At 37.5% G+C, this 27,235-nt stretch overlaps 3 protein-coding genes across 3 annotated transcripts; 1 reads left to right on the forward strand and 2 right to left on the reverse strand.

Moving 5' to 3' along the window:
• Positions 1–1,588: 1,588 nt before the first annotated feature.
• fmn1 (formin 1) lies at positions 1,589–21,448 on the forward strand. The gene is made up of 17 exons (XM_041976798.1): positions 1,589–3,721; positions 3,942–4,050; positions 5,602–5,663; positions 6,653–7,335; positions 7,590–7,731; positions 8,502–8,589; positions 10,266–10,327; positions 10,410–10,498; positions 10,586–10,715; positions 10,813–10,959; positions 12,676–12,735; positions 13,008–13,128; positions 17,826–17,918; positions 19,313–19,364; positions 20,237–20,386; positions 21,019–21,100; positions 21,312–21,448. Exons 1-17 carry the CDS (start codon positions 2,567–2,569, stop codon positions 21,354–21,356), a joined length of 3,270 nt encoding a protein of 1,089 aa, XP_041832732.1. The 5' UTR covers positions 1,589–2,566; the 3' UTR covers positions 21,357–21,448.
• Positions 21,449–22,267: 819 nt separating this feature from the next.
• On the reverse strand, positions 22,268–22,810 carry grem1a (gremlin 1a, DAN family BMP antagonist). The gene has a single exon (XM_041976799.1). The coding sequence runs from the start codon at positions 22,808–22,810 to the stop codon at positions 22,268–22,270; it is 543 nt and encodes a 180-aa protein (XP_041832733.1).
• A 339-nt stretch (positions 22,811–23,149) lies between these two features.
• LOC121633188 (neuroendocrine protein 7B2) lies at positions 23,150–26,979 on the reverse strand. The gene is made up of 6 exons (XM_041975006.1): positions 26,738–26,979; positions 26,122–26,347; positions 25,337–25,486; positions 24,999–25,111; positions 24,567–24,620; positions 23,150–24,353 (listed from the first exon to the last, which is right to left on the reverse strand). The coding sequence occupies exons 2-6, from the start codon at positions 26,345–26,347 to the stop codon at positions 24,225–24,227; spliced, it is 672 nt and encodes a 223-aa protein (XP_041830940.1). The 5' UTR covers positions 26,738–26,979; the 3' UTR covers positions 23,150–24,224.
• Between the last annotated feature and the right edge of the window lie 256 nt (positions 26,980–27,235).

A 27,235-nucleotide genomic window follows, 5' to 3' on the forward strand; every position in this document is an offset into this window, starting at 1 on the left:
TGTTGGAGGAGGGAAGCATCAAAAGTCAACAGGACAACGACTCTCAGTGATAGCAGTGATATATCAGAGATTCCTGATATAAAAAGATTTACCCTGTGTAAAAAAAATTTCCCATGTGCATTTGGGAGGAGCACTGTGCTGTCTACACTCCAGATGTGACAGTTTCATTTAATGACATTTTTGCAGAAAATGATGATTTATACAAATAAATGACCACCTGAAATCGTATAACCACCTACACTAATGGTTCATTTACATACAAGACTTAACTGTATTTTTACATTTTTATAAAATTGACGAAGTGACTGTTTTAAATCCACCATATTTTGAAGCATTTTCTTAATTTATTAAGCCCACTGTGGACTATACACCCTGCAGATGTTGTAACACTGCTGCACATGCACATTTTAATACTATTCCACAAGATTATCTGGATGCATTCTTGTTACATAAACACAGAAGCTCAAATAAAGGCAATAGTGTACAGTACGTCCCCAGATGAATGCAAAAGCACCTTATAAGTAATCTCCAGGCTATTAAGACCCGCTGCAGGGTATATAGGCATGTCTCAGATGCAGAATTATGGCATACAGTAAGGTCAACTCTCATGTGAGTCTGTTGCTAACCTGCTATGAGAGTAAACAGGGGTGGAACCTGAGAATTAAGCTCAACCCAAACATGAATCAGTGAAGGAAGAGGTTTACAGCCTTATATTTGTCTCATTTAGGAGTCCATAAAAGCATTTCTGAAACTGATTAAAAAGGTTTGATATCCGCTACTCTCCCTCAGGAAGTTTGATTGCATCCCAGTAAAGGTGCCAATTTAAAGGTTTTTCCTTTATGCTATAATTAGATGTTTTTCCTCCCTCATTCATTTACACACTTCAAAAATTCTTCTTGCCAAATTCCAATAGCTATGATAAAAAAAAATGTTTTGTCTAATAATAATTATTATTATTATAATTATTATTATTATTATTATGCATTTCTTTAAGAAATTATGATGAACTTTTAATTAAATCAACAACTAAACAAACTTCTACAGCATTATAATTATCCTGTCTGGATTAAATTAGATTTTCATTTCATTTTTATGTATTTAATAACAAATTATTTAAATTAATCTGTGATTCAATTTTTTTAAATTGTTACATTGAGATGTCACTTCAGTCATGAATTGTCTTTTATTCACATTTTTTGTCTACCATTATTTTATTTCATTTTTAAAAAAAGGATAATTTTTATTTATTATATATTTATTATGTTTAAAGGCAAATGGCAACACCTTTTCCAAGTTTAAGGGAAAAAGAAACTTAAGGGAAAGTTTCCTTTTGATTTTATGGGAATTCAAACTACTCTGAAACATTTAAATGAACCTCCAGTCTGTAACAGCAGCATTAGTACATAATTATTCTCACAATAATCTGACAAATCCTAGCTGTTTATTGATCCTTTATATCAGATTTAGAGTGAGCTGATTGTAGGTGGAGTTAGACCCACTAAGATGTCCAGATTAGCCTGGCGCCACTCAGTACTTGCAGGGGAGCTGAGAAACCTTCCTGGCAGTGGATTTACAGACCAAATGTTTAGCAAGTGATCCAGTCCTGTTTACCCTCCTTCAGCTGTGGGTGTGGTGCCCTTCCATCTGTTCAGGGTTGCTTCCTTTACCTTACGGATGTCAGTGTGTTTAAATGTCAGGAATAGCAGATAGAGATGCCATCTGTTTGAAGTTATTCTGTGACAACCTCCAAAATGCTGCACAGTAAAGCTACAGAAGAATCAGCTGGAAAATAAGGCAGCAGGAATCAGAGGGTGCAGCTACAACTTGGATCTGACTTTAACTGCATGTGGTGGAGTTGAGTCATTCCAGCCAGCGGTGCCAGAGAGCTGGGTTTGGAAACTTTTACTTTTCCATAGCTTTGTGGATTTTTATCCTGCTCTTACCTCCTCTGAGCGACCAAACAGCAGCTTCCAGTTTTAGATTTAGAAAATTAGCTCTCTGTTAAGACATGAAGGAGCTGTTGGAATACGAAAAGAAAAAAACTGTTTATTTTCAACAAACTGGAGCACAAACAGGTTGTATTTTCTCATGTGAATTAGCTTAACCATTTCATGCTTTTATCTGTTGATAAAAACTTGAGCTTGCATGATGCTGGAAGCACTTTGGCCAATTTATGCATGCGACTTGGACACACTCATCACACCTGCTTGGACCAAAGACTTTTATAGAAGCAATATAAATAGTGAGGAGATGTGTACACAGTGGAACAAGGTCATGTTCTTCCTTGTCAATTGTTTCTGGATGACTTTACCAATCCTTTCATAGAAATGTCTCAATCACAGCAAACTGAGCAGCCAAAAATTGTCTTGACATTTTTCAGGAACGTCTCACAAGAGCAAATAATGCAGAAAGAGCCGGATTCTTTCTCTGATGTCATAATGTAGGTGAAAAGATTACTAAATCTTTGAGACATCTAACCTCTCAGGAAGAAATAAATTACTCAGACACAACAAATGAGAAAAGTGATAATTTGACTCTAGAAGAGCAGGAAAGCAGAGCGACAAACATGGAAAATTACTCAGAAGAACAGAGCTTTAGAACAAGCCACAAGCAAAGAAATGAGGTGGATAGAGACAAAGTTCATGGCTGCGAGAATGATAATTCATTGCACGATAAATGTGTGTTGGATGAAGCTCCGAAGTCTCAATGTCAGCACATTCCCACCGACAGCGCAATAACAAGCTCTGATTTTTCTGCTAACACAAAGGAAACCAACCAGGATATAAAACAGAGTCCCAATAATACTCCAACTGCACACTGCCAGGAGGAATTTGTAATGAATACAAATCTTGGTGTGGATTTTGAACCTGTGGAGTCTGAGAATAGCAGACAAGCTGAAACCGAACATGCTGTGGTAACTGCGACACTCACAGGGCAATCTGTTCAAGAACAGGACTGTCAGGAAGCTAAAGATACAGAGGAGACAGTATGTGTGAAGGATGAAGAACTGGAGCACAAAGATGTGCTTCCAGACTCTTCTAAACAGCTTCACCATCCTTCCAGTCCAAGTGATGCTTCATCACATATTATCATAACATCTGCACCCCAGTCTACTAATCCTCTACCTCGATCCACCCTTACCAGAGCCACCTTCTCTCCAGGATCTCCTACTGACAAGCAGATCCAACTTCCAGCCCTGTTCAGTGGCCTGAGGGTTTTGAGGAAAGGAGTTGTTGGGCCTGAGCATGACACCGTGGCTCAGATTAAATCATCTCCTCAGGGAACAAAAAAGGCAGTTTCAGCAGAAAAGCTGGATGATGTCAAAGCTCAGGGGGGCTTCCTGGACCAGATCTCCCAGTTTCTCAGTCGAGAAAAGAAGGGAGATGGAAAAGATGAGGAGCTGGAGGCTGAAAAAGAGCAAGATGAACCCAGAGTGAGTTCAAATAATAGTCAGGAAGCTGAGAGGGAAGAGCTTCAAACAGAAGAAGATGCAAACGTCTCACAGTCAGTCGAGTCTGCAAAACCTGTGTCGAGTGCTGAGGCTGCTTTCGATGCTTTCAAGGCTTTTTTTACCCCAAAGCCCTTAAAAAAGAATCCAGCAGAAAAGGTCGACCTGGAGGTAGTAAGGAAAAGGATAGGAAATGATAAAGATGTACTAAGAACACTTTTTGAGAGAAGCTCCAAAAAGACACTGGAAAAGAAAGACTCATCGGATGGCAGAGTAAGGGAGCGTTAAACTTTACTTTTTTATAAGCATTTTCATTTGTTCTCTCTGTCAGCTTTGTGTACTATCATTTCTTTTACAGAGGAGCCACAAGAATCATTAAATCAAGCTCAGTTATGTACATCCATCATTTATAGTTACTGGGTGCTTCTTGAAGATGCATGCATCAGATCTATTATATGGTAGAAGCAAAAAAGTTTTCATTTTTCCCCCACAGTCAGAGCCATGCTCTCCAGGAGAAGGAGAAGAGAGAACTCCTGGTCGTCTACAAGCCGTCTGGCCACCTCTTAAAGAAGAAAAAGTTGGACTGAAATATACTGAAGCAGGTACTGACTAATTCAGGGTTTCCCGCTCCTATTCCTTGGAACCCGCTTCAATACACTTCATCATTAAGATCTGCAGAAGCCTGGTGTTGACCCATTATTCTGGGCCAGGTGTGGAGATGCAACAAAACATCTAAAACCTGCATGGCAGTAGGTCCCAGGAGCAGGATTGGGAAACCATGGATAAATTTATACAAATATATGACAAAATATAAAGTTTACTTATGACTTAGTCTAAAATATTCTATAAACTGAGGCCTGACACAAAAAACATGATGTAGCAGAACCAGGAAATGATATTTAATAAACACAGATGACTGCATTATTCACAATGCAGAAGCAGCTATGTTATCATTTTAGTTGGGTTTCCTCTTAAGAGTTTGATTTTTGACTGAAACTGGGTTCCAACATAGTGATTCTAAAGATAAGCAAAACACAGGAATAAAAATTCAAGGAATTTTTCAAAGAAACACACATTCACATGTGATGTGTAAGTAAATAAATACCCAAACGATACATGTCAAGTCAAACAATTAGGTCATTCTTCTGAATTATATAAAAAAAAAATCCACATATAAATTCAGTCATTATTGTAAAAACTATCATGTCAATATTTAGACACGTGAGAAACTGTGTTTGCTGTATGATCTCATGTGCTGGATGTGTTATCAATCTTCCCAGTGAAGGTAAACACAGCTCCACCCTGAGTCTGCAGTACAGTAGGTACAAGCCTATGGTTAGTTTATTAGTTTTTTTTAAGGTGTGTATTGGGTGTACTGCAGCCAACTGCTGAGCATCCTGATAAGAAACTGGATACTGAAAATAGCATAAATGTTTTGCACCTGAAAAAGTAAACCACAGACAACCTTTTGGGGTTATTAAACTGGTATCTGATCTGTTAGGAACTTGGAGTAGAGATAAAAGGAAAAGATAATATTTTTCTTTCTTTCCCTCAACATTAAAAGCACTCATTACTATTTTTTAAACCCTTTAAATACAAATAATGATTAAAGGTGTAAAATTGTTTATGGTTTTGTTGATATTTCAGTGAATGAGCTGAAAATTTTCAGATATCCCCTTAAAATATCCTGTCATCAGTAGGAGCATCAACTGTTGTTTGAGCAGGGATGAAACTGTGTGTTTCGTGTGTTTGCACCCACATCTCTGTAAACACTGTCAGGAAGGTGGCACTAAATGTACTTTCTAAGTGACCGTCAGTACCTTCAGTCATCCATAAATAGATGAATGTTTGCTTAGGATGCCAGTCAGTTTTACCTTGTAAGCAGAGAGGCCGTGCCTCTGTTATATTTGACTCTCTGCTGCCATCATCTGGAAAGAGTTTAATTGTTACGGTCTTCAACTATTTAATTCTTAAACGCCCCTCCGCCTCCAGCTGCAGTAGAATTGTATTTTCAACATAATGTCCCCCAGTCAATAGTCAAATTCTCAGGCAGTACAGCTGTAATAACGAACTCCTTCTGAAGGAGCTGCAGGAATGTAAAACTTTTGTAAAATCTTTTATTCTTGTAAATGTTCTGATTTGTTTCTGGTCAGAGCACCAGGCTGCTCTCCTGCAGCTGAAGAGAGAATGCAAAGAGGAGCTGGAGAAGTTACAGGTCAGTGTAAAGAATGTGGTGTATGTTCTATGGGCTATAGTAAATGTAGTAATGCACATTATATAGTAATGTTTTTGCAAGCATAATTCAAATTCTGGCATTGTTTTAGAGAATATAATATCTTTGATTACTATACTTTTTTCTACATTTTTCTTCAGTTTGCATACTGTTGTTTGTTACCTGTATCTTTCTTTATCTCATAAAGGTAGATCTCAGGTGATTTAATCCCTGGAAATTCTGGCACAAAACTCATTTTCTGGAGAAAAAAATCAGTTAGAAAATTGTGTAACTGAACTTGAATGTTAATTTTAGGGGTTTTTCTGTTATTTTAGTGACAAATTTTGGTGACAAAATTTCCAAAACATTCCTATGAACCCTGAGTATTGTGCCAATAAGAACCTAACTGAACTGGACCATTAATTGAAAATACTGTAAAAAGATTAAAAGAAAGGGTATGTATGAACAGAAAAGGAAGTTCCCAGTGAAAACATTAAGGGTAAACCACAGGACACACAGAGGGACTAATAGGTCAAAGCACAGGCTCGGTGGGTAAAGTGGTCGTCCTGTAGCCCAAGGGTTGTCGGTTCGACCTGGACTTGGTCAAGCTCATGTCGAGGTGTCCCTGAGCAAGACACCGAACCCCTAATTGCTCCTGATGGGTGGTGGTTAGCGCCTTACATGGCAGCTTTTGCCATCAGTGTGTGAATGTGACGTACATGTAAAGCGCTTTGGATAAAAGAGCTATATAAGTACAACATTTAAAAACTATAAAACAGAAAATAGTTTGGACAACATGCCTTCTGTCACCTTCTGGATAAATAGGAATGTGATTTACCTTTTCCTTGAGAAACTGAACTGAACTTTTCTCCCAGTTTGATTAAGTTGTAAAATTCCCATCAGGCTCAGTTGCACTTAGTCACCACTATGCCTATGAACAACCTCTGTGTTGCCATGGTTGCCATCTAAACTTTTACAAACATTGATTTTAGGAGGACTATGAGTTGGATCTCTCCAGGTTGAGGACAGAAAATGAGGACAATGTTGCTCGTCTGGAGTTGGCTCTGGCTGAGCTGCAGGCTAAACTCTCCCAGGTTTGGACCCTCCGTCCAGGGGAACACAGGGATGCGGCTGTTTCCACAGCAGATGAGTTTCCACACAAATCATTCCGTACCGTTTGCATCCAGACAGATAGAGAGACTTTCATAAGAAGCCCTGAGGATGGAGAAGCTTTTGGGAGAGCCTGCACAAGCCCACAGCAGCAAAGGTTGAGCCCCAAAAAGCTGGACCTGGCTTCAATCAGCCTCACCTTGTCTAGTCAGAGGGAGGAGACTTTGTCCTTCACTTCATCACCTGTATCTTCTGATCAAATTACCCCTCAAGGAGACTTTTCACCTCTGTCAGAACAGCCAGCAGCTGCTTCTCAGACTGCACCAATTACTTATCCACCTCCTCCTCCACCATGTTTGCCACCTGTCACATGCCATCAAGGATTAAATGGCCCTCCGCCCCCACCCCCACCTCCTCCTCCATCCATGTCAGGCATTGCTCCCCCTCCACCTCCTCTTCCATTTGGAGGCCTCATTGTTGATAAACCTCCCAGGAAACCAGCAGTGGAGCCTTCCCAACCCATGAAACCTCTTTACTGGAGCAGAATCCAGATCCAGGACAACAAGTGAGTTCCCATCTTACAGCACATTCAGAATGAGAAACTGCTCATATGAATTCAATTTCAAGCTAATTTAAAAAAAATAAAATCTGCAGATGCTCTTGAGCCTTGAAATCAAACTATATTTCAAAAGAACAGTTTCCATCACAAACATAGAATATGAGGTATAAGAAGACAGTTAGCTGGTTAACAAAACTCAAGTGAGTGATGACAAACTGATTAAAATTACAACTTAAACACTATATTTCTCTCTTCTTCAGTAACAACATGCTGTGGAGCATTTTAGAAGAGCCTCAAATAATCAATACCAGCGAGTTTGAGGATCTCTTCGCTAAAACGACAACAAAGACAAAAAGAAAACCACTGTCAGAGGCTTACGAGAAGAAAGCAAAACCCAGGAAGGTAAGAAATCAACTTGGTCTTCATCATAAATTCATTTTAGCTGCTGAACCATGGGACAACACAGCAAAACAGTCTTTTCTCCACTTGAGGGAGCCAATGAAATATGTTTACAGGCCGAAGAGACCATTAAAAATCCAGTCTTAGTAATGAAACTATGAGATTTTACAAAACTAAAATCCTTTATATTTTAACTTATGTCTTTTTTTTTTGTAAAATTATTCATTTTTATCACAGTCAAAATAAACAATATATCACAATCAAATCTGTGATTTATTTTCATTCTATACGGTAGAAAAATAGGTTTCCTCCATTATATTTCTTATCAGCTGTTTCCAGCATCTCCAAATATACAAATGATTTCTCTGCAAGGCAAGGGAAATGTGTTTGTACAGCACATTTCATGTACAAGACAATTCAAAGTGCTTTACATGAAACACTGAAAGCATTACAATGAGGTGCAGGAAGCAATTATAAGTGCTGCAGTCTTTTCTTGTTTTTAGCTAAATAGAAAGACCCAAACACGGAGACGATCAGAAGAACTGTCCAGTGGCATGACTTACATAAGGCATAAGAATTTGGCAAACACAACATAATTTAGTAGAACAAAATGACTAAAAAAGAGTCCTTGAATCCAAATAGAAATAGAAACGCAGGAAGTGAGTAATATGATCTTTGTTTGATTTGCTTTATTTTTTACAGTACACTCTCCACTAATGACTCACTAATGGTTTCTAGTGGTAAGGTGGTCATGGTAACCATGTGTGTTTCAGATCATTAAGCTGTTGGACGGCAAGCGCTCTCAGGCTGTGGGCATCCTCATATCAAGCCTTCACCTTGAGATGAAAGATATTCAACAAGGTGAGATTATCTTATTTTTTCAGATTTGTTGCAAGAGGAAACAACACAAACTGTACCCAGAAATGTTTAAAATGACTAAAAAGTCTTATTTAGATCAAAGATCACTTTTGCAAGTAAGTAAATATTTATTTATATAGCACATTTCAAGATAAAAATCATAAAGTGTTTAACAATAAAACAGAACACAAAATAACACAATAGCACAGAGAACATAAAAACAAATAAAACTAAGTAAAAACAAGTTTAAAAGATGTGCTTTTAGCTGCTTTTTAAAAGAGATCATGGAGTCCACAGATCACAGACTGAGAGGAAGGGAGATCCAGAGAGAAGGAGCAACTGCTGCAAAGACTTTGTCACCTTTAGTTTTAAGCCATAAGAGCATCTGCACAGTTACAACACACCACACATACAGATATTGTGGATGACTGGAAACTACTTTTCCATGCTTGAGCATCAAATATAATGAACTAGAAACCAACTTATTTGTATTTTTTTTCTTCTTCAGCAGAGAGGCAAGCAAAAGGAAAATAGAAATCATAAAACAAAATGTCCAAGAAGATTAAACTAATGAAAAAAATAAAAAAAGAGATTATAAATCAGGAAAGCTAGAAATATATAAAAATCAGGAATAGAGTGATAGCATTACAAATACAGCCAAGTGAGCCATGGAGCAAAGATGTGGGAGTTATGTGTATGTGCAGGCTGGAACTAATAGAACACAGGCTTATAATAATTAACTTAACACAGGTGAGAAAACTAATCACGCTGTCAGTGGGGTGTCAAAGCAGAAGGGACAAATCAAACTTTAAAGCATGAGCATTCAGTGCAAAGAATTTCCATGCTTTCTCACCTCCCCTGTATTAGGATGAGAGCCAATTCTAGCTGTAATAATCAAATTTTAACTTTTTTTTTTATTTTTTTTTTTTATCAATGCATTTTGGTGAAAAATTTTCTTCTGGTGAAATTCTCCATAAATGCATTTGGGGGTACCCTAAGAGATGCTAGTTAAACCTCAAACATCTGGTCCTATAAGACATTCATTATAGTATAGAAAGCTGCAGCCAGTCTGGGAATTTGAACTTGCTGTAAACACTCAGGTGACCACAGCTCCCTTAACATCACACTTGTTTAACTTTAACCCCCGGCATCACACTGAACAACCCATTTATTTCCCTCTGAATATGAGTTGTGGGTAAATCTAAAGCGCGATTATAGACTGGATCTCTCACCACAATGTATGCAAGACAAAGCAATCTGCATGGCTAATCCTAAACTACAAATCCTTTTGTTTTTCATGGAGAGGAGCATAATTGCAGGTCCCCATTTGGCCTCTTTGCTTTTCCTTTTCTTTGATTATCTCCCACTGCTACGGATACAATTGCTGAACAGAAAGACAGTTTCTGCTCTGAGGATCTAATCTGTGATTTTTCTTATAACACAAACTTCTCTGTGGAAATGACTAATCACAGAGATAAGGTTTCAGATGGGAAACTTATACTAAAGTTACTCATTCCCAGTCACAATAAATGATTGGTCAAGAACAGGTTTGCAGTTTTAGGTTGTATTTCTGTAATATCTGACTCTATTTCAAGAGCTGCACAGTGCATATATAAACCATATTTTGTATAAATCACACTGTTTTGTATCTGTTTGTATCTTTATGTTGGCACTTCAAGCTGTACTGACCGTGGATCATTCTGTGGTGGACCTGGAAACAATCGAAGCGCTGTATGAAAATGTTCGTATTACACTAACGTACGGTTTATTTAAAAGTATAGAGTTGTGAAGTCCTGGTTTAAACATGAGTCTCACTAACTCAGAGAGCACAACCAGAGGAACTGGAGAGGATCAAGAAGCACTATGAGACATCAGAGGAAGAGGATGTTAAACTACTTGACAAACCTGAACAGTCAGTATCTCAACTTACTAAAAATTGTGTTTAGTCTGGATGAGTTACACTTTTATGCTGAGCAATTTTAATGTGACTGTTCTCCAGATTTCTCTACGAGTTGTCTCAGATCCCGGACTTCGCAGGCAGAGCTCGCTGCATCATCTTCCAGTCAGCCTTCATCGATGGGATCGCCTCCGTTCACCGCAAGCTCAACATTGTCTCTTCTGTCTGTGAGGTGAGTAAAGTCCCTGGCTAAGCTGTACTCTTAAGCCTGAAGCATCTCTGTGAGTACCAGCCTTGAAAAGATAACGATGTGTGTTTTCTGCTTTAAGGCTCTGCTGGGGAACGACAGTGTCAGGGAGGTGGTAGGACTGGTGCTGGCTCTGGGAAATCACATGAACGGAGGAAGCAGAATCAGAGGCCAGGCTGACGGCTTCGGCTTAGAAATTCTCCCCAAACTCAAGGATGTCAAGAGCAGGGTAAGACCTGATTATGTAGGGCAGGGATGCCCAACTCTGGTCCTCAATGGTCACTGTGCTGCAGGTTTTAGATGATTCTCTGCTTTGTCACACTTTCACATTTAGGTGAAATTACTGAGTCATTATGAGCTTATGCACAAGTGTTATGAAGATTGATTTAATTTGTGTTTGGAGCAGGGAAATATCTAAAACCTGCATGACTTTGGGCGTCAAGGATTGGACTTGGACATAGCTGACTTAAAGTTACTGTGCATTTTTTTTTTTTTTTTTTTTGCCTGTAATTACACATTAAAATAAAATGTAGACACTTTTTATGGGGAATGGCATCACATGTTAGTTTGTTTAGATGCCACAGTATATTCTCACTTGTTCTGTGACTATTTTGTGTGTGTAGACCCTGAATTCTGACTACAGGATAGTGTTGCTTGTCTCAAACTGTAGAAGCGACCTCTAAAACCACACATCATACAGTAAAACTGCAGTAAAACAGATGAATAAAGCATTAATTTATCATATATTTATTCAATAGAATCATTTTCTGCTTGTCCAGAATGTTTTGCCAGTCTTACCAAGACTTAAGAACTGAACAACCCATAATATAACAAAGTGATTAGAATTGCTGTTGTATTTATTGTAATTGACTTTTATTTATATAAAAAAGTAGTTTGATATCAAATAATTAACTTTCTGATTGATGAATGACTGAATGATTCTATTAAAGTTGTTATATGTTCTGATACTTACAAAAAATATATTTATTGCTTTCATATGTTTCCCCATTCATGTTTAATGAATATGTGCTTGTTTTACTCACAAAAATATCTAATATTATATCTAATAAAATATCATGTTGTATCATGACAATCAGGAAATACCCCAGATAAAGAGCCGTCTAATGTTCTTAAGACTTGAAATGGTTGCATAACTGTCTCTAAAAGGCAGTTAGACAGGTTGCGTAGAAAACAAGGAAGCATCCACACTCAGTAGTGGCCGACCAGCAGATATCCCTCCAGCAGCAATGTGTTTCATAGTCTGCAAGGTCACAAAGAAAGCCATGATAAACAGCAAGTAAAGGTCCCCATCACATTTTCTAATATCAACGACCATGCTGAACACAGAGATCTCACAAAATGCATGTACTTTTATAACCTCTGGAAATGTTGATCAGTAAATAACTGACTGGGGGTAATACAAACAACTACAGCAGAAAGCTTTTACAGAAATGCAAAATACTGTAAAAGGCTCACAAACTTCCCAGCACTCCTTTACATTGCTAGTGAGATGCAAACATTGTGAACTAATCTGTAAAACAAAAATGACTCAGATTCATTCTGGATATAAAGAATATATATAAATGATGAAAATAAAATAAAATATATAATATAAAGAACATGCCATCTTGAGGGTTTAATAAAATAAATAACATATTTGCAATTAACAAACAAAACACAAAAGTAATCATATATTGGTATATATTGGGCATATACTGAATTAGAGAAATAATCAGAAAAAAGCAACAGAAACAAAAATTCAGTTTAAATCTTTTAAAACAAGTCTTAATTTTTAGCCTTAGAGACAAAGAATTAGAGGTAATAAAACATCTCTAACTCAGACAGAATGAACATCTTATTAGAAAAATTGAGGACCAAAGAGTTTTATACAAGTGAAAAAAAGAATTTAAGATATGTCATCTTACTTGTATGAGTTTCTTCTCAGGATAATCGTATCAGCCTGGTGGACTACGTGGTGTCATACTACCTGCATAATATGGACAAGGTAAACATTTATTGTATGTGGAACTAATGCATTTGTATTGTTGTCTGTAGAATTTTCATTTAAGTATTTTTTAGATCTCTTAATAAAGTTCATAAGAGGATGCTGTGATGAAACTAACACACTGCATTAATCAAAGTTTACATCCTGCTGTCTTTGTCAGAGTCAAAATGTACAAAAACACAAATACAATTTACATTTTCTCACTCATGGGTGTTTTAATGAAGCACAAAAGCCCCTGATTTATTTGTTCTGTTCTGTTTTTATTTCACCAGAACGCCGGCACAGACAAGAGTATGTTTCCTCTGCCTGAACCTCAGGATGTCTTCCTGGCAGCACAAGTCAAGTTCGATGACCTCAACAGAGATCTAAGACAGCTCAAACAAGATCTAACAAGTATGTGTCACCCCTATAACCTCTCTTCTTTTTGAGGAGTGAAAAATAAACTCTGTTCCCTTTCTGGACAATATTAGATGGCTGCACACATTCCCCCCAAAACATGAGAAGTTGCACGGGAGGGAGCCTCAACACACATGTGACTGGTTGACCAGGAATGGTCTCGACTTGTGGTTATTTTGTTGTGTGTTTTTGTTTGAAAAGTGTAGCCAGCCTGTGTAACTCTATCACTGCGATTTCGCATTGCTCTCCAGAGGTTCCCACAGACCAAACCTCGGCCCAGTCTGGCATCGTTTTTCCTCAAACACCCCCTCCCATCCAAAAACTCACCACCCTGGTTTCCCATTGCTGGCCCCAACCATTGAGTAACTGCTTATACTCTGTGCTGAAGGCCTGCCTCTCTGACCAAGCTCCTGTTAGCTGGAGCACCAGAACAAAAGATTTCCTCTCGTCGTTCTTATCCTCAAACATGCTCTTGTGACGCCATTCTGCATGCCAGTCAGCTAGAAGCCATTCTGAAGACAATGCCTACAGTACATGTGTATGAGTATGAGTGAGTGTGTTGTTGTGTACGCATGCAATTTTGCATGCATTTCATGTGTGTGTGTGTGTGTAGTTGGGGACTAGCAGGAGCCTTGCTGCTGATACTGGCCTGGCGCCTTTCAGATCCAGCTTCTAATCCCTCTGCCCATCAGATCTCCCATTGTTGTGCCTTTGTGCTCCTGTCGCCAGCGCAGGGAGACCATAGGCTTCCACTTACGTAATCTCCAGACCTGCAGTATCTGTAGTATCTCTGCACAGATGCACGGATCCTTAACCTGCTGGGCTGTATCACCTGGGCACCCGTGTGGCCCCTAGATGTATGCTACAGATAGCTTTCTTTACCTCTCAACACAGCTTTGTCTTATCGAACCGTCTTCCAAAACCACCGTGCAATCTGGATAGCCTGTCGCAGGTTCCTTTTGTTCTGTCTGTTTTGAACTGCCCTCATGCCTGGTTTGAGGCTCTGCTTTTCTTATGTTTCTGCTCAGTTTGGCATGAACAGTTTTAATGTGGTTTAGTTTCTTGTAAACCATCCAGCTGCTACAATTACAAAATCTTCTTATCCAATTTTAAAGTTTAAAGCTTATTATAATCCCAAAAGACGACATGTTTCATACTTAACAGAGACAGTCATGCAGATTTGGTTTAATTTTTCCTAGTTTTAAAATATCTGTCTTGTACATAAACTGCAACACAATGGCTGAAAAGTTCTTTCTAAAAGGTAATGATGTAATTTCCAAGAAACACATCATAGTTTATCAACATATAAGTAGACTGAAAAACTGTGCTACAAGAAATAGGACTTTGCTAAGGTATTAACAAACATAACAGATGTTGAGTTCAGCATTTGGTTATTTTTGAGATCACAGAAGAAAAAAATGAATGCAGCATTGTAGATGGCATGAAATGATAAACACACATATTCATGATTAAAAGCAAGTAAATTCTACTACTACTACTACTACTCCTACTACTCCTGGCTGGAGCCTTCAGGTGTACTTTTTGTGGAGTTAGCATGTTTTTCTCATGGATACCAGTTCTTTCTGAGTGCTCTGGCTTAAAGTCAACAGTCCAGCATTATGCCAGTTAGATTAATTGCCAATTCTAAACTGACCTTAGGTATGACTGTGAGTTTAAAGGCTTGCTTGAGTACTTTGTCTCTGTGTTGTTCCTGTGATGGACTGGCAACTTATCCCGGATGTACTGTCATTCATCCAGTGGCAATTAACCTCCAGTGCCCCTTGTGACCCTGAATAAACTGAAATGTGTATGGAAAATGAAAGAATTTCCCTTTAATCAAAGGCAACTGGACTTTGTTTTGTCGCAAAGATAGCTTGATTCAAGCTCTTAGGATTAGACCTGATGGCTGAGAATCCATACCAACTTTTCTGGTGGTTGCATCATGATTTAAAGCCAACCAACACATGTCCTTACCAGTTTCGTGTTTAATCTGACTGTAATAGTCAATAGAAGAGGCTTCACCACGAGCATGTGAAAAAAATTTCCCCACTTGTTTAAATCTTTTGTGATGCTTGAAAAAATGTGTTTGGGTCATATCAAATTTCCAAGGTAGACCAAGTGGACAGCATTCACAAACTGACAAAGTTCCCCAAAGAAAAAAACAGGAAAAGGGTTTTTAATGCACCAAATGTGCAGTCAGTCATATTTTGAGACTTTCTTTTTCAGCCTTTTTTGTATCATTTTTTATTATTGCTGCCATCTGTGACCTTTGTGCTGATTTAATAAGATCTATGAGTTATTTTGCTTTCCTGAAGGCTTTTCATTTACTTTTTTTTTTTTTATTGTAGCTTGTATTTTGTTTCCTTGATATATTTATGTCACTGTGGAATCTGAGAGTGATTTATGAGGGGAACAGTCCAAACCAATCATCATCAAACCCTAAAACCTCTTCAAGAAAGCATTTATCCCTCACTATGAAACAAAATCAGTGTAGTTTGTGTAATTGCAGTCTCCCATCTGAAAGCACCCCACCCGTCATCAGCCGGCTGTGTTTATGTGAAGGTCCCTAACCCTCTTCAGACCGAAATAAGCAAACTTCTGTTGGCACAAAAAAGCAGACAAAAGAAAAGAAAGGCTCGCCACACAATGCACAGAGAGATACCAGCCTCCAAAGTTTACACAAATCCAGAAGGAAAACAGTATTCTTTTGTAATCTTATCTGGGAGATGTTGATCGAGCATCAGGGTAGGGGGGCCGGGAGCTCGGCTCCCTCTGCAGCCTCTATTATGACTGGCTCTGCAGACTGGCTCCTCTGATCCTCTGATTGGATGCAGAGCAACATGGAGTCACAGACTAGCAGAGGAATAAGGAAAGAGAGCAGAGTTTGTAGTTGCCATCTCTAGGTGAATCTCAGTAAATGATGTCAGAATGAGGAAGCTGTACTGCCAGGGTACTGGTGGTACACTTCAACCCAAAGCTTTCCTCTCTCTGCCAGGTATCTGCAGGTTCAGCTCTCTAAAAGCCTACACATAAATCTCACCCAACAAAAGTTTACTGGTGTTTAAATACTTTTATAAATATAAATGAGTTTTTTGCTGCCCTGTGATAGAAAAGTAACTCAATTTTAATTGCAAGCCAGCTAAACAAAGGTTCACCAGGTTTTAATTTAACTTGCCCAGTTAACCCACTTGTGCCAAGGTGTGGTGACAGGAACCAAAATGCAGAATCAGGCGGGAGGGATGTGGATGGAAATCTTAAATGTTTAATTGTCCAAAAGCAAAGGGCATTGCATCAAGTCTCCAGAACATGAACCAAAAAAGAAAGAATAGATAAATAAACTGGACTGAGGAAATCTCTACAACCAACAAAGACAAAGTGGCAAAGCAATGACGATCCAGCAAAGGAAAAACCAAAGCCAAGGGGTATAAATACACTGAGGAAATATTAGAGAACAAGTGACACTAATGAACAGGAATCAAAACAGAATACAATATACAAGAGGAATGAAATACAAAATAATCCAGGAAACCAGACAAGATAATGAATCTACAGGAACATAGAACCAAACCAAAAACCCACAGATCACGACATCTTGTCTTGGTCCAAGCTCTTTTAATTGATTAATGATATGAATATGTTCTTATGTACAGAATTGTATTTAATTAGAAATCAACCATTCAAATGGCAAAAATTGGCTCAAAAAACAGTTACCTTGAGAAGTGGCAGTATGGTCATGAGGTTTTTGAGATCACAGTCAAGAGACAATCCATCTTTCTAGACTTTAAGTTACTTGTTTGTGGTGGTAGCACAAAGGTTTGGACCAGTAAGTGTCCTAAATTGGCAGCCATGAGTGTGTTTTAGGAGTGGTTTCAGATTCTGGTTGTGTTCTTTCAAAGCCTTGGTCAGCTGATCACGGGTTTTATCCAGTCACTTTTTTTCTCTTGAAGGAAATAAGATTACAAATTAGAAATTTAAAAAAAAGCATTTATGCGCTCAAGCACTGACACATGATGTCAGTATGTAAAAGTCTGAGCGGTCTTTTCTCAAAATACCTGCTGCTTCAAAGCAGAATCGCTTTATTCTTGTTTGAACTTTACATTTTAAAGTCAGTCCATTCTCACATCAAAATGTTTCGTAGATAAGTTGATCCAGAGCTCAAAATAAATTAGTTTTACAATAAACAGCTTTGATATTATACGTTCTTTAGGCAGAATGCATCACCCTGACAAACAAGAAAAAAAGGAAAATTACTTTTTATATAGAAAGCAGCATTAACAAGAGGATACAGCTGCAAAAAGAAAAAAAGTTGAGTTGAAGTTATTTTTTTTAACCTGACTTCAAGCATATTTGTCTTTTAAGACTGAATAACACTTAAATGACTCAGTTATTTAATTTCAATTGGAGTCAGATGTGTTTAGTAGCTGTGGGATGATTTTTTATTTTTAAACCACTTATGTGTCTTATAAATCTATATTTTTTTTAAAAAAAAATTGTGTCGGTTGTCACACAAATTTGTTTACATGTTGTATTTTTCCTCATTATTATAAATAATGTGCTGCATAAAGGAATTAATAGTCTTTACATTTGAAGGTAGTGTTATGAATGGTTACAATTCTCTCTGAATTTTAACTTTCCTTTCATCCTGGATTAATTTTTTTCAATTATTTTTAAATCTTTGTGTTTCTGCGTTGCAGGGTGTGAGAAAGATGTAAAGAAAGTTTGTTCTGAGTCTCCTGAAGAACACCAGCAGCCTTTCAAGGACAAGATGGAGGCTTTTATTCTCACTGGTAAGCAATCACAATGAAACAGATTACTGTCCAGCTGCAACCATGAGTACCTCTTTTTTTCATATGCATCATGTTAAAAAACAAAACATGTGCATGGTGTTTCTAGTCACATTTCAAAAATGCAAACAATATTGGTGAAGTGTTTTCATATTTTCTAACATTTTGTTTGCCCATGAACATGTAATAACCATCCTGTCTGCTCATACTCTGTTTTCACCGCCATTATTCCTTCTCCCTGTCATTGACATATTTTGTGTCTTTGGAAGTTTTCTGTCACTTTCGTGGATAATATAATCATTTTGTGGCCATTTTATAACTTTCAGGACATTTTTGTGTGTGTGTGTGTGTGTGTGTCAATTTTATTTATTTATTTATTTTTTTTTTTTTGTGGTTCTTTGTTTGGCTGCATTGTTATTTTATGTTTCTCTCATCATTCTGCATTTGAGTGATTTCTGAACAAGAAATGTTAACGGAGGCAATGTGCCCAGTTGGCCCGGTCAGTAATCCCTCCATGCCCCTACGTGTCCGATAAATGTGGCTTTCATCGGTTTACAGTCTTGTAAGTGAACCATTTCCATGGGGAGTCTTGGGTATCTGTCACGGAGATAGGATGGATTCAGAGTAAAGGCTAGACACTCAGATAGGGATCAGGCAGATTTGGCAATGACTGGGTGACTCCTGCCTCAGACACTTAGACACTGGACCTTCTGATCCCTTTTACTACAGCTAACTAAACCATTCCATGCCATGTATTTTTTTTTAACCTTTGTTATTGGTAAAGAGTCATTTTAAGTGATGAAGCAACTTCCTTTCTTTAAATATCATCACTAAAGAAGTAGCAGTAAGATGAAGATTAAGGCCATGTCTTGTCTAAAGTTGTGAAACTACATCATATTTTCAGATTTACAGCTCATTTTATTAATATTATCATTATTATTATTATTATTATTATTAGAGAGTTTGTCTTTATTCCATAGATATATCTTTATTAGTTCTAAAAACCAAAAAAATGAATAAATAAATAAAAAAGAAGAATGGCTTTCGTGCTATGAGTCAAACTCTGACTTTCTCATAATTGTACATTTTTCTGGGGTCTTAAGCTGAATCTCAAAACATTTATTTATTTATTTATTTTTTGTCATAATGGCACTGCAATTTGAAAGTGGCAGCAAGAATGGCTCCATTGTTGAATAACCAACTGTGTAATGGCTGTTTTTAAGAGACCAAATGATCGTCTGGCTCTATCAGAAAAGGTCATCATCATACAAGACCTCCTCACTGTGTTCATACAAGTATTTAAATCAACCGTCTCTCCACAGGGAGGATGACTGTTCAAAGTATAACCTGCATGGGAGGGACATAAGTAAACTATTTTCATGTCTGTTTCTTTGTAGCACAAAAGGAGCATGTGGAAGCTTCATATCAGCTGATGACTGTACAGAAAAGGTGGGGAAATTAAACCGTGTTGTGTGTACATGCTGTTATTTAAACCACAATACTCAAGTACGCAGCACATTATAATGGCTGTGAAATAATAAAACCATCCCTGCTGTTTCCTTCTGCCCCCTACTCCATCAATTCCAGTGGCTCTTTTTGATTATGATACCTTTTGCATCTCTGTCTGGTGTTTTTGAGGATCTCTGTGGACGTTCCTCACCTCCTTCGGTTCCTATATTGTCAAGACTGATCATTTAGAATCTTTCATGTCATTTTTGTTGCACCAATTAGTTGTTTTGCATATTCGTTATTTCCAGTTGTGTGGTTAACAAAGCACATTTTGTAGTTTTTTTTTATTATTCTTGTATATATTTCTTCATTATTTGCTGATTTTGTATCCTTTTTACATCTAGTTTTCATTCTTTTGGACTGTTCTACATTATTTTTTTCATCATTCAACATCCATTTTCTTGTCATATGAACCTTTTAGCATCTGTTTTGTGCTATTATGTGGCTGTTTTTGGTTACTGAACATCTGCATGCTTGTTTTAAGTTCTTTTTTAACATTTTGCATCTCTGTTTGTTTTAATTATCTTCTTTTGCAATTTCATACCTCTTGCATAGGAGTGCAATCATTTTTGATAGTTTAAACTTGTAATACCCGTTAAATAGAAACAGTAAGTCACACAACAATGTGCCTTACAAATCTAAACAATGAAAAAATAAGAACAGCAGTGATATCAGTTAAACCATAAACCAACGGCCAGGGGGCATCAAAAGACCCTGTGTCAAATTTTTCTGATTCAGATTTAAAAAATATAAATGGATCAGTCAAGATCATAATTTTTGTTTTGTTCATTTTATTTTCTATTTGTTTTCAGTTTCCAGGACCTGGTTCTTTATTTTGGACTAAAACCCAAGGTGGGAGAGAAGGGGGTGACGACCAGTCACCTCTTCATGCTCTGGTTTGAGTTCTGTGCTGACTTTAAGGTCAGATGGAAGAGAGAGAACAAGAACATCTCAAATGAGAGGTATGAGAGCGTTCTGTGTATGCGCACATCTGTTCTATGTATTTATAGACTAAATTTTCAATGCTGTTTTTTTTTTTTTTTTTTTTTTTTTTTTTTGGTTTAACCCAGATTTAATTCAAGGAATCACATTGGTTATCCACAAAACTAGGGTAAAAAATTTGTGGCATTATCATCATGCCAATGTAAACCACTAATGTGTACATGGGTTGCCATGGCAGCACACAAGCTATTCCAGACATTCCTCAACAGAAGCAACATTTTCCAGTTTCTTCTCATGGATCCTGAGAGGATCTGGGTTTTGCCTTTCAGGGCAAATACAAATACAAATACATTTTTCTTCAAAAACTGTCCCAAATCAACATATCTGAGTAGTTCAAGAATAGACAACTACAGTTTATGCTTAAAAATATATTTAATATAGAACATTGAAAAATATTTTTGAATCCTGTCAGTCATATCTGAAATGTTCAACTTGTTAAACCGAATTAATCTGCACTCTTATTATTTCTTTAAAGGCTATTTTTCTCAGTTTAATAGATTGATTTGAAATTTTTTCTGCTCTTTAATATGCAAATGTGTGTTTTTCAGTCTGCCAAATTCTCCAGTTTAATCACTTTGAAACTAATATGCAGGTTAAAAGAGGCTCAGCAGTCAGTGAAGAGGATCACTGGAGAGAAGAAAGTAGAGACGAGGAAGATCAACCCCAACAGCCTGGTAAGACTGGATTTATAAGATTGACTAAAAAGGCAAAGAGAGTTTCAAGCAGACTTTTGATGATTCAGGCTATGATTCTGCATGTACACGCAACAGCACTTACAAACTTGCATCAAAGCTTAATTCCCAGTTTCCAACAGAAATATGATCACATCCAAATCATGTGTATTTGATAACCAGATGTGTCATTTCTCTGCTTTGTCCCCAACAGAAAGAGAGACTGCGTCAGAAAGAAGCTAGCATGTCTTTATCTTAAAAACTCACAGGAACATCTACACAGCTGGATCAGACTGGATGTGGACCAGGAAACCAAACCAATACTTTTGCAATGAACACACTTGTTAAATATTCTTAAATAGTTTACAGAGTACTCACACTTAACAGCTAACAGCTTTATGTTTATATATAATTTCCTACTTGAACATATTTAAGATTTAAATATTAAAGAATATATAGCTTCAACTGTGTAGGCTCTTTAATTGTACTTGCAGTTTACATAGATTGACATGTAAAGTTTAAACATTTAAAAACATTTTCTACAAATAAAAATATTGATCAGATGTCATGAAATAGCTTGAACAGTTTTATTTACACACTATTACAATACTTGATAGAAAAAATATATACAGTCATAAAATCAAGTGGCATTTAGCAGTGCAGGTTTAATAAAAAAAAAAGAAAAAAAAAAAAAAGATTTCTATCACCAAGCTCAGCTTTTTATCCCACACAGTGGAAATAAATCTAATAACCTCTGAAGACGGAACCTCTTATATTTCAAGATAAGTTTTCCATCACCCTGCAACAAATAAATGCCACAGATCAACTCATGGGCGCTCACAGTAAAAGCTTTGGCATCTGTGTTCAGTATAAAGCCATGTGATAATTATCATCCAAAGTGTTTAAACAAAGGACTGACAAACTGAAAGAAATTATGAATAAATGCGAGGATGTCTGGTCATTAGGATATATTTTACTTGCACTTTAAGCTTTAGAGGGACCAACTGAATAAACCACCTAAAATAATTTTCTTTAAGCAGGTTTAGGGGCAAACTATCTTTTCTAGATATTTAATTCCTCACATTCGTAGTGTTTCTTTCTTTCTTTTTTTAAGCAAAAATTTCTGTCACTTCTTTATTTTTCACGGAAGAACGTCTTATCAGCTGTGAATTAATCCATATTAACGGTTGTGCAGCGGCACAGCTTTACGCGCTGGACCCTTTTCCTCCGCGTATTGGGCGTCTGTCCCGGGCAGAGCAAGGTATACGTGACGGTACTGAAAACTCTTGGTTTGCAGGCTGAGCAGGACTGGAATGCGTTCCCGTCCTGGTACATGTGCCGCGGGATGTAGAAAGAGTTGCACTGTCCGTAGCAAAAGCGGTTGATGATGGTGCGACTCAGGCAGCCCTCCTCGTGGATGGTCTGCTTGAGCGGCTGCGTCTTGCACCAGTCTGTCCGCAGGTACCGACGCTCCGTAACGTGCAGCGCTTCCTGACTGGACTCCAGCACATCGTCGGTTGAGGTAACAGGCCCCGTCCCGCCGGAGATTAATCCGCTGATGGAGGGCTGTAGACACCTATCCGATTCGTTTGGGTTGTATTTTTTTGGATGAGGGAAAGTGCCTTGATATGTCCCTGGGTCCGCGCTGCACGAATGGGTTCGTAGCAGAGCCAAAACCAGCATAAATATCAGCACTGAATGTGACTGCATCATTGAAGCTAAAATTAAAAGAACAGAAGAATTAACCAGTGATTGAGAACATTTTACGCAATGATTACGCACCAAATCAGCGGCGCGCATGAGGTGTTTCTATCCAAATACAAGGTGATGTGTTCAGAAAACAAAAACAAACTGAGTTACCTGCTGTGCTTCCCCAGAAAAAGACTTTATTCAGTCCGTTAGCTGCATGTGTTCCCTCTGGGGGTTCTCTAAAGGGCTTTATAAATCTTACTGTGACGTCTTGAGATTCAGCAGAACACACCCCCAAACCCAGATCCTCGCTTTATCTGTCTGAGAACGGAAAGAAAAGAATCCTTCTCCAGACGTTTCCAATGCAGATAAATCGTTTATTTGACTTTACAGAACAAAAACAGAACACAAACATTTTGACTAGATTTGGTAAATAAGATAAGAGTCAGTGTAGCCTGTAGCGATCCACAACACCAGGACAAAGAAAAGTCAGAATAAGCTCCAAAAGGTGCGTCATGCTACAGCAAAGATGTTTTCAATCGTCTCCATAGAAACGGAGGGTGACCACATATTTGAAATCACCTTTAAATGCATGAGTAGAATTTAATCATTGTTACAAGAGAATAAAGTGATTCACATGGTATATATAAAAAGTGAACATGTGGTGAAACGTGATTTTCTGATTTAACCTTCCTCAAGAACAACAAATATTTCTGCAACCTCTTATTGTACAGCTGGAAATTTACTTTAAACTTACAGTTAAGTATTTATTACACACATTTTATTATTCTGGGCTGAATCTCCAGTAAGAAGACTATATTGTCTTGGTGTAAATGAACAAGCATTTCCTTTCAAATCGAACAGATCTAATCAGAGAACAGATATCCTTTTGGTCCTTAAACAAGCTTTTTACTCAAACTACTGTGTCATCTTCTGAGATCATTCCTCATTACAGCTTGATTTTAGAGCTTAAAAAAACTTTTTGATTTCAAAAAAGCATTTGTTGAAAGGACGTGCAACAAATTCTTACTTGCAGACATAGCCTTATGGTTAAAAAACACTATAAAATCTTAGAATTTCAGTTGGATTTTCTTCACAAATAACAATGTGTCGGTCCTGGTGGCTGAGGGTCATTGTTTCAAAAAGTAATATTTTGTTTCCATGTTGAAGCTCTCAGAATGAAAGGGAACAGGTTAAAAAGAAAGAAGCAGCAGGAGTAATAGGTTACAGTCTGAAGCTAGTCATGGCTAATTACTGACCAAGCTCTGGGTCAGTTTATATTTAAAACTAAACATTAACTAATTCAACACTTGCTCTCAAAACACAGTCTCATTGAATTTTGGCCTAAACGCTTAAATGTCTGGTGGTAAAAAAAAAATAAATAAAAAAAAACATTTATCAGAGTACACTTTAACTTTACAGTTAGACTTGCAAGACATTAGGTTGTGGATTTGCTAGCAATAGAGACATTTGGTGCTCCCTCTTCTTCTTCCTCAGAGAAGTGGGGAACAGATTTCTTAGCAACCACGTTGTCCAGCCTCTGGCCCAGTAAATAAGGATTGACGCTCTATGGAAGCAAGCAAAGTGTTTGGAAAGATATTTATGAAGTACTAATATCTTCAAGTCAAAAATATGCAAAGTTGGAATTCTTAGCTTGTTTAAAATAATAAATCAGTGAGTTTAAGGGCATTTTATTTCCTTCTAGGGTAAATATCAATGCTGCTGATGTGGCTTCTCAGATAATTCCACAGAGGAAAATAACAACCAAGAAACATTATACCCTTTTTCTTCTTTTTGGTCCACCCTTCAGTTTTTGGTACAAAAGCTCCTTGTTCTGAAAGGACACAGAAAAAAAATGTTGCAACTTTGGTTTTACAGTTAATCCTTTTGTTTACTTATACTGAAGAATTACACTGATCATATTTTGAATTGTATACATGTGCACCAATGTTGTGGCTCAAACTGTCTACACAGTAACTTTACTTCATTTGCAGGGGTGTTTAAATGATAGTTCATGAAAAGCATGGCGTTGTAAAACAACAGTTTGTTGTTTTTATCTACTTTATAAGATAGTAAGGAGAACTTTTTGCTCAATATTGGAGTGTTGCTCAGACAGAACTAATTTTAAGCTTTATACCAATAATCAAGATTTATCCAGAGAGTGTTCTGTGACTGAGAATATACAACCCCTACAGCCCAACATTTCACTTACCCACTTTGCCAGTGCTGGGTAGTCATGCTCCGGGTCGAATAGGTGCTGGTGTTTTTGAAACTCTCTGCTAAACTCGGCTGTGTCAGGAGTATTTTCCAGGCACCCATCTGCTGCTGTGAGTGTAGGTAGGTAAACAGATACGGTGTTGTTTTTAATGTTCAAAAACATGCCTGTGACCTAAAAACAAGGCCAGTTTATCACAAGGTGATAAAATATATGAATTGCATCACTTATCTTGAAATTGAAATAAAAAAAAAAGCACTTTGACTGCAATATTACTCTGCTGATGCTGACAGATATCAGACATAAAAAATAATTCTTAAAGAAGGACTTTGTACCCGTTTTTCCTAGGGGACAGGGGTTTGGAGGATCTGGGTAACTGTGGTCATCACTGAGGTCTTTGGGGACATTGTCACCTGTCAGCTCGGCCACAATGTTGGGGATGTTCCCATAAGGACCGAGATGCTGCAGTCCCTCATGTGCACCACCTGGTGGAAGAAAACAGGCAGTAAAATCAAAATAGGTATCTTCTGTACATAAATAGCATGTATAACAAATATTTTCCAGGTTAAAATAGTTACAGCAACACTGAATCTAATATCAAGCAATCTGTTGATATGGTCGTTGAGAAATGTCTAAATGAATTGGAGTCAGCATGTTAATGAGGTGAAGGAAACAAAGATAATTCAATCAGCTGCAAGAAAATGTGACTTTTTTTTAAATAAAATATAATACTCCATAACACACAAGCAGGTTTCAATCTCCTCTAACAAATTATTTAAAAAATGCTAAATTAATAATAAAGCCATTATCATAGACTATCACAGTGGGACACAATGAAAGCAAAAGCAGGAATTGTTGCAAGAATCACAAACACTGTACTGCATGTGTTGATTTTATATATTGTTTTGTTTTTAAATTCTTTTTTTATATAACAAAATGAAATAAAACAAAGAACACAAAAGCTGATACATACTTCATGCATATTCTATAAATGTGACAGGATAAATCAGACAAAATGTTGGTCAAATTGCCTTTATAACTCGGTTAATATACAATGTTAAGAAAAAGAGAAACGTCCTGTTTAATTTCTGTTTTAGAAATATACCCCACATTGTCTTACCCTGTATGCTCTGAGGCCCGACAATGTTGGTGGCCTGATGTGCTGGATATTCCACTCTGGGCCGTGCAATACCCAGCTGCTCCATGACACCGTGAAGGAGACGCTGTATATCGGCCTCTGACACCTGATCCACCGTACGTGGGCTGCGGGCTGGAGCTTTGCCGAGCTGCAGGCAAAGGAGGAGGCTGACCACCGATAACCGCACCGCTGAGCCCATTTCTGTCATCTGCGGGGAAGAGTTTACCATGCACATCTTACAGTTCGTAGAGACAGGCATGTATGAGCAAACACAGCTGCATTTGTCATGTAAGCCACAAAACATAACGTCATTTGATAGGGACCCACACCTTGAAGAGAACGGTTACAATGGCGGGTTTTGCTGTTAAAACAAGCCACACAACGCAGGTTATGATCTGTAAATGGAGTAAGGCTTGTCATGATGCACCACTCCGTAAACAGAGTCATTAAGGACGAAAATAGCCTCAAATTTCCCCTCATGATCCGAATAAACCAACAATAAATAAGGCAAAGAATTTCGTTAATTTGATTCCATTAATTAATTGCCAAGACACCATACATTATTACAAAAAGGAAAATTTGTGTATATTTATCTTACCTTATCCGCGCTCAGAAACCTGCCTACTGCGCGTGACTCTTGTCAAGCTAGCCAATGATAATGTTTACTTCCGGTTATCAAAACACATGAGTTACTTTACAAAAACACGGAGAAGGTAACTCAAAGTATAGGTTTCCCAACACTTTATATCCAAAACATCGGATATTGTGTAACGATATGTTACTCCCATAGGTTACTCCTCATTTTATTTTAAAGAAATATTTCCGGTATTTTCCATTGACTGTTACGCAATGAATGGACTCGCTCCACGGTTCAGATGCAGTTGCTAGGATACCAAAAATCCTCTTATCTGATTGGCTGTAAACCTCATGCCAATTACTTTGCAGCAGCTCTGCACTGAAATGTTAAATCCGAGTGTAAATTGCCCTGTTGGACATTTGTATGAACCCAGATTAACTTATAATATAGTTGTGGATGTAGCAGATACCCTTACATTTTCTCATTTGAAAGGAAAAAAAAGGTTTTGTGACATAGTCA

The sequence above is a fragment of the Melanotaenia boesemani genome, chromosome 22 (genome assembly GCF_017639745.1).
Source record: "Melanotaenia boesemani isolate fMelBoe1 chromosome 22, fMelBoe1.pri, whole genome shotgun sequence".
NCBI lineage: Eukaryota > Metazoa > Chordata > Actinopteri > Atheriniformes > Melanotaeniidae > Melanotaenia > Melanotaenia boesemani.

Excerpts from the sequence above, each read along its gene's own strand:
- LOC121633188 (XM_041975006.1), bottom strand. The coding sequence starts at position 26,347 with ATGACAGAAATGGGCTCAGCGGTGCGGTTATCGGTGGTCAGCCTCCTC. Across the intron at positions 25,487-26,121 it reads CGGGCCTCAGAGCATACAGG|GTGGTGCACATGAGGGACTG; the intron begins GTAAGACAATGT and ends TTCTTCCACCAG. Across the intron at positions 24,621-24,998 it reads ACCCAGCACTGGCAAAGTGG|AACAAGGAGCTTTTGTACCA; the intron begins GTAAGTGAAATG and ends GTGTCCTTTCAG.
- fmn1 (XM_041976798.1), top strand. The coding sequence starts at position 2,567 with ATGGAAAATTACTCAGAAGAACAGAGCTTTAGAACAAGCCACAAGCAA. Across the intron at positions 7,336-7,589 it reads ATCCAGATCCAGGACAACAA|TAACAACATGCTGTGGAGCA; the intron begins GTGAGTTCCCAT and ends TCTCTTCTTCAG. Across the intron at positions 13,129-17,825 it reads GCTCAAACAAGATCTAACAA|GGTGTGAGAAAGATGTAAAG; the intron begins GTATGTGTCACC and ends TCTGCGTTGCAG.
- grem1a (XM_041976799.1), bottom strand. The coding sequence starts at position 22,810 with ATGATGCAGTCACATTCAGTGCTGATATTTATGCTGGTTTTGGCTCTG.